The sequence below is a fragment of the Dipodomys merriami genome, unplaced genomic scaffold, assembly GCF_024711535.1.
Source record: "Dipodomys merriami isolate MVZ:Mamm:240054 unplaced genomic scaffold, mDipMer1.0.p SCAF_1315, whole genome shotgun sequence".
Taxonomy (NCBI): domain Eukaryota; kingdom Metazoa; phylum Chordata; class Mammalia; order Rodentia; family Heteromyidae; genus Dipodomys; species Dipodomys merriami.
In genome coordinates this window covers 89,823-103,961 of record NW_027202622.1, presented here as the reverse complement: position 1 = coordinate 103,961, position 14,139 = coordinate 89,823, and the positions used below count along the sequence as shown (strand labels likewise).

The following is a 14,139-nucleotide window of genomic DNA, read 5'->3' as shown; positions in this document are numbered from 1 at the left end:
CTTTTTGATGTACTATTTGCACATATATGCTATAGATAAAATAAGGGTATGGGGAAAACAACAAATTTTTAATATGAAGTACTTTTGGATATAGTAATACCACACACATACCCAATCCTGTTGACAGGCACAGGGTCTACCTCATTTATGTAGGGTGGGGAAGGTAATGCTGAGGTTGAACTGAGAGTGGGAGGTGGCCTAGTAGACAAACATGTATCCTCTTCCCTCTGTTCCCCAAGTCACCAGGATTATTGGCAGTCATGCCTGTAGTCTATCCCCATGTACCTTAAAAACGGGCCATGCAACCCTAGTCTCACCTTCAGTAATATGAAAGTAGAACTCACACAAGAACCACCATACTAGGCTCTAACAACACATAATAGAGCACAAACCTGAAAAATATGTTAAGTTGAAGAGACTAAATAAAGCAAACATTGCTTAAAGCCTTCCAGACTTTATCAGTGCTAAACAGAAGTTTATCAACAACCACTTTCTTGTTTTACCCATTTTATTAGAAGGAATCTTGCATTCAGTGTGGCTTTATAAACGTCTTTATTCAAATACACATGAACATTTGTGGCACAGAGAAACAGTGATGGAAGGCACAGTCAACAGGACCAGGTATTCCGTTTTCATTATAGCAGCAAACTTGAAAAGAATCTTCCTGTAAAAGTTGAACAAGTACCTAAAATATTACTACGGATGTTAACTGTTTAACCCATGAAGACATCCTAAGAAAAATATGTACAATACATTTAAGAAGGAAAAACAAATTGGCAAACCCTAGCAGAGAGATTCCTCAGGCAGCTTCTCCAGAGGGTGCTTCCAGAAATATCCTCAAATGCAAAGACAGCCTTTCCAAAGGAAGTGTTCTGAATGAAATACACTTTTTTTAGTTTTTTATCCCATGAGTTAATCATTAAGCTTAGAAGACTTCTAAATCTTCCTTAGAAAACATTACTGTCTATACTGAAAAGTATCAAATCTGCTGGCAGTGCATCTTACAGTACTGTCGGTATCAGCCATTTTTAAGGCTCAATGTACATATCTTTAAAAGTTATTGTCACCAAATTTGAGCAAACAGCATTTCACATAATGGAATGCCAATCAAGCTAAGTACCAAACCTTAGATTCCAGGACAATTTGCTAACTACTAAAACACCAAACCTTTGATTCCAGGACAATTTGCTAATTACTAAAACAATGAAACAGCTAGGAACAAGTGATACAAAATAGCCTCCCTAATATCCAAAAGTATTAAAATATTCCCCACACCAAATAATCCTTATTTTAGAACAGTTTTAGCACCACTAGTCTGTACATTTTTACTGCAGTGTTAACAGTGAGAATGATACTTTGCACAATTGCTTCCCTTCAACATTCTGTTACTGTCTGGAACAGTCTTAAATCTCACACAGACTGGAGAGCCAGCTCCTGCTGCCATGCTGTTCCCTGACAATCATCTAGTTAGTATTCCAACTGGAGAAGGGAAGGTTTCAGGTGAGATGCTGTGATGGCGTGATGGCATGGGGCATATGTAACAAAATCTTAAGTTGGATGCTTTTTTAAATTCTTCCTTTAATAATAATACTGTTGTAGTCTTTTAGTATTGTATATTTGCATGCATTAAAGAACTAAAGCATACTAGTTATCATAGCATATATTTTAAGATCAATAATTTAAAATTTTACAACTATCGAAGTTTTAGTTTTACATAAACATTGTTACATAGGCTGGCAAAAGTCCTTCTCTACAAAAGATTAGATTGGGAATCTAAAATCTTTTATAACATAAATATAAGATTATTACATAAATTGGTGATCTTTTGACAGTATTTAGCCTCATTATCTTTTCTTTAATTCTGGTTTGTCTTTCATCAAGAGTCTGGCAATATAGCAGAAGTAAGCACAGAGATTAATGGATAAACCAAAACAAAAATGAACTTCATTAGCATGGCACAAAGGCAGGGGTACTTTGGAAAACATTCTCAAATATCAACAAGTTGATTGACACAAGTACCTAACTAAAGGCATAAGTTACTTTTCCTCTTAATGTCTGATTTTAAATAGCACTGTTTATCATTCTTTACTATACTTCTGATGCCCCACCCCCCAAAGCAGCCTGTCTAAATCCTCATGTTGGAAAATATCCTATACATCCCACAATCTCATTCTAGCAGTTCTTTCACAGAACACTACCCAAATGTTGGACCTTTATTTCTTTTTTGTGATATAAGGGTCTGATCTCAGAGCCTTGGGCTTGCTAGGCACTCTACTACTATTTGAGCCATGTCCCCCAGCTCTACACTGCAACTTTTACTACCAGTAGAGACAGATCTCTTGGCAGAGAATCCTAGCTGTAACCGAGAAATAATGATTTATCAGTAAGGACTTTGTGTTTAAAGAAGGCATACACCATGAACTAGGCATAAAATCACCAACAAGTGATGTTACAAATTTGATTTCTAAGAAATCTGGGGAAGCTCAAGTGGGAGGATTGAGTTCAAGGCCAGCCTGAGCTGCAGAGCAAATCCTCTGTTTCAAAAAACCAAATGGGAGAGGGACAATGCAGGGAATCAAATAGGAATTCAACCTTTTAACAATATATTCATTTTCTACATAATAAACCACTATATCTCTAGCAGCTTAAAACACTATCCATTCTCTTACAGTTCTGTGGGTCAGAATCCAGGCAGGTTTGAGGTCTCCAACAGCTGTAGTCAAGGTGCTGACCTGGGTAGACTTTCTGGAGACAAATTCATCTTCTGAGTGTGGAAATCAGTTCCTGTGTTTGTAGGGCAGCAGATCCCACTTCCATGGCTGTCAGCCAGAGCTGTCAGCTCATCGTCACCTGTATTCCTTCCCTGTAGTCCCTTTTTAAACTAGCAAGGGTGCTTTGTCTGACTTTTGCCCTGAGAAAATTGCTTTTAATGGGATCATGAGATTCAACTAGTTATCCCTAGATAACCTTCCTTTCACTATATAGCATGGATCATAATTTACAGTTCCACTTACAACCAAAGTGGAAGGTATTATACAAGGTCACAGGGGTGTTGTGAGAATTCTGCTTACTACAAATATACACTGCTATTAACTGGAACAAGTTGAACATGCTGTTCACATATAACCAAACTGCTATGGGTTTCATATAACCAAAGCTTTTTTTAAGAGGCAACATTATTGGGAGACAACTTTGTTCTTTATAGTTATGAAAGATTTAAAGGAAAGCCCTTACAATTTTGCTAATGATGTTTTTTTTGGGGGGGGGTCAGTCATGGGCTTGAATCCAGGGCCTAAGAGCTGTCCCTAAGTTTTTCCGTTCAAGGCTAACGCTCTACCACTTTTAAACTCAGCACCACTTCTGGTTTTCTGGTGGTTGGAGATTAGAATCTCCCTGACTTTTCTGCCCTGGCTGGTTTTGAACAGCCATCCTCAGATCTCAGTCTCTTGAATAGCTACAATTACAGGCATAAGCCACTGGCACCGAGCCTTTCTGATGATTTTTAAAAATGGCTATGCCTAATCTTTTACTGGTGCAGCCACCAAATTCTTTGCACATCTGCCCTCATTATCAGGATTAATTTCTAAAATGTTCACATTTGTATTCTTCACAGTATTAGCCAACAAAACTTTTTGCAATGATGGTTATGTTCTGTATCTCTAGTGTCTAATGTGCTGACCCACCAGCTACATGTGGCCACTGAGTGCTTGAATGAAGTTTATGTAATAATGAATACTTTAAAATTAATGAATGTTTTAAAAACATTTAAGAGTATTAAAAGTACATTTAAAAGTATAAATAATACTTTAAAAATGGAATTTTTTACATTAATAATTTAGAGTTACCATGTGCCTTGTGGCTGCCAGCACTGTTCAAGGATTTACATAGTTTACCTGAAATGCACACCAACTGCCAAGCCATGTGTGTGTGCATGTGCGCGTGTGTGCGCGCGTGTGTGCGCGCATGCATGTGTGCATGCACGTGTGTGGAATTCTTACCATTTGATACTTTTCCCATTCATTATTTTGGTAAGAATGGTTCCGTGTCTTTTCAAGGCCAAGTGTTTACCTTTTTATTTTCTTCCAGCCCCACCACTCTTCACTTCCTCCAATCTTTGCTCCTGCACTGTCGGTGCTTGCAGAAAGCAGCCATGCGTCAGCCTATCTGCTGTAGTGGAGGACACAAGTAGAGCTGTCCCCTTGAGCTCTAAGTTTGTCAAGAGAGAACACACACCATACACAATCAAAGCTAGACACCTATATGTGTGTGTTCATGTGTGGCAAGTCTGGCTGGCAAAAGAAGCGAGGCAAAAGAAAGATGGCAGGGACAGCCCACTGGCCCACCAAGATTTTATCGGAACCTGCCCTGCACACTCTAGTTACTGGGAGTTAATTTATCGAAAGGAGGGAAGAAATTCTTTGAATGAAAGAAAAAGATTTGGTGGAAAGGATTCCTAGGAACAAGAGGGATGCACAGAGCTTGAGTGGAAGCCAAGTGTGGCAGCAGGAAAAAGCAAGCTAAACAAGTTTGTTGAAGCAGGGTTGTTCAAGAAGCCATAACAAATGGCATCTGGAGCACAATCCTTTCTCCACCCTAGATTTTCAGAACTTTGCCTTTCTTGAAGGCAATGTTCAGTTGGCTACTGAAGACCTATAGACCAAGCGGACTCAAAGGCACAGAATTTTTACCTTCTGTTACTAAGTTGCTTGAACAGTAATTTAGTAATAATCTAAGCTGGTGCCAGCATTTTATAATAAAAAAATTACTCCTCTTTTTGAAGAAGTTTGTTTGTGAACACTAGGTTAATTACAGAAGAAAATAAAGTAAATTAAAGGAAATGAAGCCTAATAAGCCCAAATAAAGATTCTAGCTGGATATAAAGCCTGACACAAAATCATTTGACATAAAAATCATTATTAACAGTTAGATTAACTTTTTAATCAAGAAAAGAAAAAATGATTACAAGATAGAAGGAAAAGAACTGAAACTTGGGGCTGGGAAGTTGGCTCAATAGTAGAGTGTTTGCCTTGCATGCATGAGGCCTTGGGTTCAATTCCTCAGCACAACATAAGCATAAAAAAGCCGTAGGTGGTGCTGTGGCTCAAGTGGTAGAGCACTAGCCTTGAGCTGAAGAGCTGAGGGGCAGCGCCCAGGCACAGAGTTTAGCCCCTACGACTGACAAAAAATAAAAAAACCTCAACGCTTATCATGTTTCCTGAACCTCCCTGTCTTAACACCAGACAGAAAATGAGGCTGTTTGGTGCTTTTGTTCTACATAGTTGGTAAAGAGTGAAGCCCCTGCAGGCTGTCAGCCACCAGCTGGAAACTTTCCACAGCCCTAGACCATCACCTGAGCTGCCCAGAAAGCTCAGGGCTCAACATTGGCAAGACACCTGCAACCTACTGGTTTTGTCAAAGCAGACTGGCTTGGAACCAGTGTGAGAATTTATAATTATTTAAAATGAAATACTTTTGTAAAGATTACTGATTGTTGAAGCATCTTCATGTAACTAGTAGTATTTGATAACATTTTTTTTATACATTTGAAATTTGACTATTTGAAATTGACTGTTTAGGAGTAATAAGCACTCACTTGGACATAGGATTTGTCAGTTTATATAATGCAATAGAATAAATCATCTTGGAAAACATACAACTGCTACAATACCTTTCACCAAAAACCAATATTACAATTTTGTTTTTCTTTAAAATTATATCCATTATTGATTCATACAGTAGCATTGCCTAGAAAACAGTCAGAACTAGACTTGAAGATATAAAAGAATGAACAGGAAACAATGTATCTGACTCACAGATTAAAAACAAAGATTAAAAAGGAAAAAAGAGTCTCATCTGCCACACCAGAGGAAATGTAATGGGTGAAGTGAATGGTGATTCAGGCTGAGGGCATCATACTGAAAACACTGAAATTTATCAGACTGGTTTTCTGTGGTCACATGCCATATACAATACAGTAAAATAACCCTCAGGAAGAACATTGGTCTTTAAAATCTTAGCTTTAAGGAATGATAAATGCCATTGAAAATATTTTTTTCAGAATCACAGCAATTATAAAAGTACTTCAAGTTAAGAAATCCACCTATAATCAACCTTAAATGGCAGTGCAGTTGAAAAATGGAATTGATCTGTAATGTTTGCATTTCCAAAGAAAAATATAGAAAGAACTTAAAAAAGCAAGGTAACTTGTTTTCAAAAAAAGTATTGATTCAAAAATTTACTGCACAAAAATATGTACTTTTAAGTATTTCTAATAAATTAACTCCATAACATTTTATGTGTATTTATATATTTATATATATATATATATATATATATCATCCCTGATAATCTATAAAAGAGGGTCTATAATAGTAAAATAAATGAACATCAAAAGTGCCCCCTTCATAAAATGTATTTAACATTAGTTTTTCTCAAATTTAAGGAATGTAACAATATGTACAACTCTTATGTATTAGTATAATACCAAAATAGTACAAGTCATATTAACAGGCTGTCATAATTGTAAAATGTTTGTGACAAGTTAAAATTGGAGGACAGCTGAGTTTCAAATGAATACAATTATCCATGGGAGGTTTACTTTCCAAGTGGAAATGACAATTGTCATATCTACAGTAGATTTCACAAGAGGTAGTATTCAAGTTTGTTTGTTTTTTTTAAAAAAGGTACATGCTTAACTATCTTTAAATGACAGGTTCAAGGGGGAGGAAAGTATTTATTGGTTCCTTAGAAGATCAATTGGTGATTTTCTTTATATGAATCTGAAACAGAAAATAATGATAAAGCAGTTAATTTTACAAAGTCCTTACATGCAAAATTAAGGCCTAATGAGCATATAGTAGCTAGCAGTTTCACTGATTTATTCTTACCTCATTAAGAATGGCCCACACAGCAGAATTGTGAATAACTGAAAGTCGAAAGGCTGAAATGGGATTTAATCTACGGTCCACCATTCCTTCTGCAACACCATTCTCAAATTTTCCTTCAAGGCAAAAATGAGTATTTGTTAGCTATGAGATGAACACATATCACTGGCTGAAAGCAAGAGGGAATTCACCAAAGTATTTCTAATAGGCATCTTTAGACAGTGAATAAATGATTTCCCCTTTTTCTACTTTTATTCAACTTTCAATTTTTCTATATATACTAATATATACACTATTTCTATAGACACTAATGTACTGTATGCCTAAAAACATTGAAACAACCAGCTTATTAGGCAGAGGTATACTTTTATTTATTGTAAATTTTAAAAAATTATTTTTTTCTGGCTTCAACAATTTTTAACCTACAGATTTTTAACAAATTGTGTACCAAAATCTAATTTGTAACATCACTCTGTCTGACTACTTTGAAGGATAAGTGAGTAGTGACCAACTTCAGTGTTTCAGTCAGTTAACCTTGAGCAGGGATACTTTTCAAGGGCACATCATGCAATTGTCACATAAAGTACTGTCAAAAACGAGAAGCTAAGAACACTCCCTTGTAGGAACAGGGACCAAGAACTTCTACTGTACTTAATTCGTCTTGATGGAGGAATAATATCCTAAAAAAAATGAAGGAAATGAAGCAACCTGTTTCTTTGGGTGTGGCTTACTTTAATATAATGTTTTCCAAGTCTTTCCAGGTTCTTACACATGGTACAATATCATTCTTTCTGATGGAAGCACAGAATTACATCATGTAACACAACATTTTCTTGATCTCTTCATCTACTGAGGGGCATCTACGTTGATTCCATATCTTAGCTTTGGTAAACAATGTCTCAATGAACATGGTGCTGGTCGCTTTAATGTGGCATTGTGTTCTACTGGATAAATGCCCAGGAGTGGAACTGGTGGTTAATAGGGAAGCTCCATGTTTAGTCTTTCAAGGAACCTCCATACTGCTTTCCAGAATGGTGGAACAAGTTTACATTCCCACCAACAGTGCAGTAGGGTTCCCTTCTGCCCATATCCCCACCAGCATGTTAGTTTTCTTAATAATGGCCATTCTAGCAGGGGCGAGGTGTAATTTGATGTTATACCGGTCTCTACGTATACCACAGTGAGACCAAAGGTGGATATTCATAGGAGTGGATCCCAATGGCTCAGTAACTATGTTCATATGAGCATATAAAATAATATTTAGTGAAATGAACTTCAAGAAAATGATATATTTTGTTGTTGCTGTTTTTGTTCTTTTCCTTTTGTCTTTGGGAGGGTAAAAAAGGCATAAAAAAGGTGGAACGAAGACAACAGTGGTTCTCACTAAACAGTATGTGGAAAATGAACTGAACATCTTGTAGGGACAGGAGGGAAAAACTATGAATGAGGAAAGAGCTGATATGGTTAAAAAAGAAATGTACCCACTACCTGACTTACGTAACTGTAACCCTTCTGTACTTTACCTCTACAATAATAATAAAATATATATTTTTAAAAAAACAAGAAAAAAAAGTGCTCAGAAAAGTGACAAGAAAATGGTTTCCTTCTGGGGAAAATTTCTCCAGGCCAGGGGTTGGCAACCTTTCCTTAAAGGGCAGTCTGTATAAGCCAAAAGGAAACTGAAGATATTAGATTGGTATTTCCATACAGAAAGAGAAAATGCAATTTCCCCAAATTTTATTGATTTAATTCAATATACATTAACACAAGTATATTTTAAATATAAATAAACAAGTGTGTATATGTACTAAGAAGAATGCAATTCCTTTTCCTTAAGATAACATTTCACTAAAAGTGCAAAGTTATTGTTTCCCTGTCATCAAATGTTCACATTAATGCTGATCTACCTTTGAAATGTCCTATCACAGCTTAGAGACAGCCAAGTACTGATGCCAATCCACAAACTTGGTCTAAATGAAGCATATTCATCTCCTGGAAGTTATTTATAGAATTAATTAAACCTCACTCATATTCACCTTCTGGCATATTACTTCACTATACATAAATCACTTCCACTTGACAACTGGGGAAATAGTTGCCATTAAATGGATTTTGAAAAATGGAAATTTCTTTTTCATTTTCACTGAGGTCCAAAATCTCTACTGGGCATATTGTTCTGACTTAGAAGATGTCCTGACAATAAATTTGTATGCTTCCTATTACGTTTGATATCATGAGAAGTGTAGAAGGGTTCAGTATTACAATTAACAACGCTGACTGCCACCAAAGTGACTGGACACCATAGTTCTGTATGGAAGCACTATTTTAGATAGACTTCATGAAGAAACAAGGTTTGCAGCAAAAACTAAGTTTCACAGTGATGATAATGTGTGAGGGCTCTTATTTGGGAAAATTTGAATCTTGTCCTAAGCTCAAAAACTACAGCAAGCTTACCAGTCAGGTAAGAACTATGAAGTAGGGCAGGTCAGAATATTCATTTCCTGTGTCTAACAAAAACTTAATAGCTGAGTCCATGTGAGCAAATAAATAGTATAACCACCTTCATTAAAATACTTTCAGCAAATTTATTAACATCTGTAAATAACTGAAAATTACTTTAGGAACAAGTCCAGAAAAAAGGAGTACATTTTCCTAGACATTACCTATTCTGAAGTAGCCATCTTCTAATCGTTTCTCTTTGGTTTCTTTGCTTATTTCCAAACCTTCACTCTAAAATAAAAGTATTCATTTTAAAAGTAGTTATTTCTATTTAAAACAAATATAATTCACTTATCTGTCTAGAACCTTTGTTAAATAATAATCTCTAAACAGAGAAAGGGAACCTCTGTCTCAAAGCCTAAAAGTACGCCAGTAAAAGTGTTCTGTACATTAAAATACTAATGGTTGAAAAAAGTCGTAATAAATCAGTACAACATTATTTCCTATTTAAAATATATAGAGGTAAAGAACTATGTGTTAACTTGGAAAAAAATATGTGTATTCCTTTACTGACTAGTAAATTAACTTTGTTTATCTATCAACAGGCATTAAGATGCCTACATGGTTTGTGAATTCAAAATACAAATAGGAAGAAAACACTGAGGTAAAATTATGATTCATTTACTAGCGTAAACATCCACAGTATTTTCCAATAGGAAATGATATGAAGGCTCTGTGAATGAAGCAGGTGGGTATATTACAACCAAGTGGTCCACATGTCAAAAGAAATTTCTGTGCCATCCCTAGAGTCCTCTCCATCATGAGACATTTACTCATCTCATAAATAGACTACCCTCAAACTAAGCCTCCCTGGTTTGGTCCTCAGCAAAAAGTCAGAGAAATAGTCATACCTTTAAAGGCAAAACATCCACAGTTGTGTTTAACAGAATGTCTCCTGGATGTTCTTGGTTGCCACTATGGAATAAATAGCTGAAATACAGACAGAAAATGTTCAAAGTGAGTCAAAACAGATTTTTACAAAGAGTCAAGAAAACACACACAGATTTTTTTTTTTTATGGAAAGTAGTTTTATTGAAGTTTTGCAAGTAGAAGATTTCTAACACTTTTTTGGTAAATCTATAACTTTGATGGTGCAAGTATAAAATCTTCTAGAAGCTATACTATTTATTTGCCCACACGGACTCTTCTTTTTTTTTTTTGGTCGGTCATGGGGTTTGAACTGGCCTGGGTGCTGACGCTGAGCTCTTCAGCTCAAGACCAGTGCTCTACTACTTGAGCCACAGCACCAATTCCTACTTTTCTTTTAATTAAGTTTTTTATTGTGAAAATACCATACAGAGGGGTTACAATCACCTGAGCAAGGTAATGAGTACATTTCTTATCCAGCATTGTTGCCTCCTCCTTTGTTTTTCCCCTACCATCCCTTCCCTCCCACCTCCTCAGCTACCCACCCCTACCCCCTGCCGTCTAAATTGTAAAGTTAGTTTTTTGACATAGCGTCTTATACATCTCATTGTTGCTATGGGTCAACCTGCCTACCTATTTAAGCCATTTGTTTTTTCCCTTCCCCAAATGGAATTCTTAACTTCACAGAACCAACAATAGTAGAACTTGAAAGCACAAGTTAAGAATTCTGAATTTCAGTTCACTGGAAAAGACAGGAACTTAAAAACTGGAGGATAAAACCCATAGGGAAATGCATTAATTCTTTCTGCCAGACGCTGAAATATTTGTAATCTAACATAACAATGTACTTAAAAGACTTTAAAAAAAAACCCAGAATGACAATAATTTTATCTGTTTAGAATGCTTTTTAAAAAATATTTTTTACTTATTGTAAAGATGATGAACAGAGGGGTTACAGTTACAGAAGTAAGGTAACGAGTACATTTCTTCTGTTACCCCCCTCTCTCATTTTCTTCTGCTTACCACTCCTCACTCCACTTCCCTCCTCCCAGTTTAAAGTTCATTTCCAATATAGTTGTCTAGTGAGTATCACTGTTGCATTAATTCATCCTTTGTCCTGCTGTTTCTGTGATTCCCTTTCCCTTCCACGGATCAGATAATCTTATATATAAGACAAAGGGTATAGAAAACAAAAGCAGAAAGAAAAAAATAAAAATTAACTGCATACAGGACATAAAAAGAACCTCTTTTTCCGTATCTTTGAGTTCCTTTTGATACGCTTCATAATGTATGGTCCTATGCACTTAGTGATTGGGCTATTGTGATCCCCTGCTAGACATATTCTAGTTATTACAAATAAGGGAAACCATGCAACCTGTAATTCTTTGAGCCTGGTTTTCTTCACTTAATATAATTTTTTCCAGGTCTTTTCATTTCTGTACTAATGGGACAATGTAATTCTTTCTGATGGAGGCACAGAACTCCATTGTGTATGTATAAATCTTCTTGACCCATTCATTTATATAGGGGCATCTGGGTTAGTTCTATATCTCAGCTATGGTAAATAATGATACAATGAGCACGGTTGTGCTGGTATCTTTAGCGTGGCTTTGTTTGTGGTCATTTAAGTAAATTTCCAGAAGTAGGATTGCTTGTTCAAGAGAAATTCCTGTCTCATCCATAGAGTCCTCTCCAACATGAGACATTCACTCATCTAGTTCTGTGTTTAGTAACTTTATGTTTAGTCTTTTGAAGAACCTCTATACTGTGGAGTGTAAACTTGTTTCATACTTCCACCAACAGTGCAGTAGTGTTCCTTTTTGGCCACATACCCTCCAGCCGTCTATTGTTATTAGATTTCTTGATAATGGTCATTCTAACTGGGGTAAGGTGCAATCTCAATGTTGTTTTGATTTGCATTTCTTTTATGGCCAGAGATGTTGATCATTTCTTCATATGTCTATTGGTCATTTTGTGTCCTCTTTAAATAAGTCTCTCTTTAAGTTTTTAGCCCACTTGTTAATAGGGTGTTTGTTTCTTAGAGGATTTGTTTTGGGGGATTTGATTTTTTGAGCTCTAATTATATTTTAGATATGAGGCCCTTGTCTGTTGTATGGCTAGTAAAGACTTTCTCCCAACTTAACCAAAGAAGTGAAGGACCTCTATAATGAAAACTTTAAAAACCTGAAAAAGGAAATTAAAGCAGAGCTAAGAAAGTGGAAAAACCTCCCATGCTCCTGGATTGGGAGGATTTAACATCATGAAAATGGCAATACTGTCAAAGGCGATCTACAAATTCAATGCAATACCTATCAATATCTCAACATGATTCTCTAATGAAATAGAAGCAATCCAAAACTTCATATGGAATAATAAAAGACCCTGAATAGCAAAAGGAATCCTTAGCAGGAAGAACAGTGCTGGAAGATTATCAATACTCTATTACAAAGCTGTAGCAATAAAGACAGCTTGGTACTGGCACAAGAACAGGCCTGAGGACAATTGGAATAGAAGTAAAGACCCAGGAATAAACCCACAGATCTATGGCCACCCAATCCTTGATAAGGGAGTCCCCTCCCCCCAAAAAAAGTATGGAAGAAAGACAGCCTCTTCAACAAATGGTACTAGTAGAATTGGCCATACATGAGTAGAAATCTTAGGTTAGATCCTTATATATCACGCACACCAGAATCAATTCCAAATGGATCAAAGACTCTGAAGTGAAAGCAGTAACCCTGAAAATATTACAGAAAGAATAGGAGAAACTAGAGCTCCTTGGCACATACCAAAACTTTCTTAAAGTAAGTTTGGATAAATGGGACTATATTAAACTGCAGAGCTTCTGCATGGCAAAAGACATAGCTAGCAAGATTAATACAATGCTTTAAAAACACAAAATTCTTACCAAAGTATCTTAACCATAGCACCATAGTGCCTTGTATCAGAGAAAGTTTTTACTAGGACACTCACAAGTCATGTGAGTTCAAAGACTAGTTTTAGGTTTGGGATATGGGTCAGTGGTAAAACACTTGCCTGGGGCCCAGAAAGTGCAAAGCCCTGAGTTTAAATCCCAGCAGCCACCTCCTCCACCACAAAGATTACCTTTATGTAATACAAAGAATTCTGGCATTTGAAAATTAACCTCTCTCAAACATCTGAAAAATTCAACTTGTCATTGTTAGAAAACACGTAAAGAATAATTCTATAATATATTGTCATAATCTAAAATACATTTTGGATCTGAGTATAATGTTATTACATTCTGACAATGAACACTAACTAGTGGGAAGAGTAGGAAATAGAGAGGACAAAGTATAAATCTAACTTTAGTTATATTAACTAGTTAAAAATTTAGGTTAAGAGTAAGAAACACCTTATTTTCTAGAATTTTCATCTTTAGAAAGTTGAGTTAGTTTTCAAGCCTAAATGTCATAGTCTTTCCTATCATGACTGTTCCAAGGATTTTATAAGAATAAAAAGTACCCTTCATATTAAAAAATAGCCAAGTAATAGTTATAAATGGTAGTTAGTGGAAGGTATAGTAGGGTACACATGGACATAACCTAGAGATTAGAAGACTGATTAAAAAGTGTTCACCAGAAATGGTGCTGGCAAAATTGGTTAAACATCTGTAGGAAACTAAAGCTAGATCTCACCCTGCACCAGAATCAACTCCAAATGGATCAAAATAAAAGCATTACACGAAAACATTACAGGAAGGAAAAGGAGAAACTAGGGCTCCTTGGTACAGGCCAATTTTTTTTAAATAAAGACCCAGAAACACACACACAAAAAAAGAAAGGTTGGACAAATGAGATTACATAAAACTGCAGAGCTTCTGCTTGGCAAAGGACATAGCTAGCAATATCAATAGAAAGCCCATGGATTG

General features: G+C 36.0%; 1 protein-coding gene across 2 annotated transcripts in view; it reads right to left on the bottom strand.

Moving 5' to 3' along the window:
• Window positions 1–5,600: 5,600 nt before the first annotated feature.
• LOC138825019 (alpha-1,3-mannosyl-glycoprotein 4-beta-N-acetylglucosaminyltransferase A) overlaps window positions 5,601–14,139 on the bottom strand; it is a 96,169-nt gene continuing 87,630 nt past the window's right edge. For both annotated transcript variants that reach the window (XM_070019373.1, XM_070019374.1), the window contains exons 12-15: window positions 10,235–10,313; window positions 9,548–9,614; window positions 6,888–7,000; window positions 5,601–6,779 (exon numbers count right to left, since the gene is read on the bottom strand). In XM_070019373.1, coding sequence (XP_069875474.1) covers window positions 6,753–6,779; window positions 6,888–7,000; window positions 9,548–9,614; window positions 10,235–10,313 — 286 coding nt within the window. In that variant the 3' untranslated portion in view covers window positions 5,601–6,752. The remainder of the gene's footprint in view (window positions 6,780–6,887; window positions 7,001–9,547; window positions 9,615–10,234; window positions 10,314–14,139) is intronic.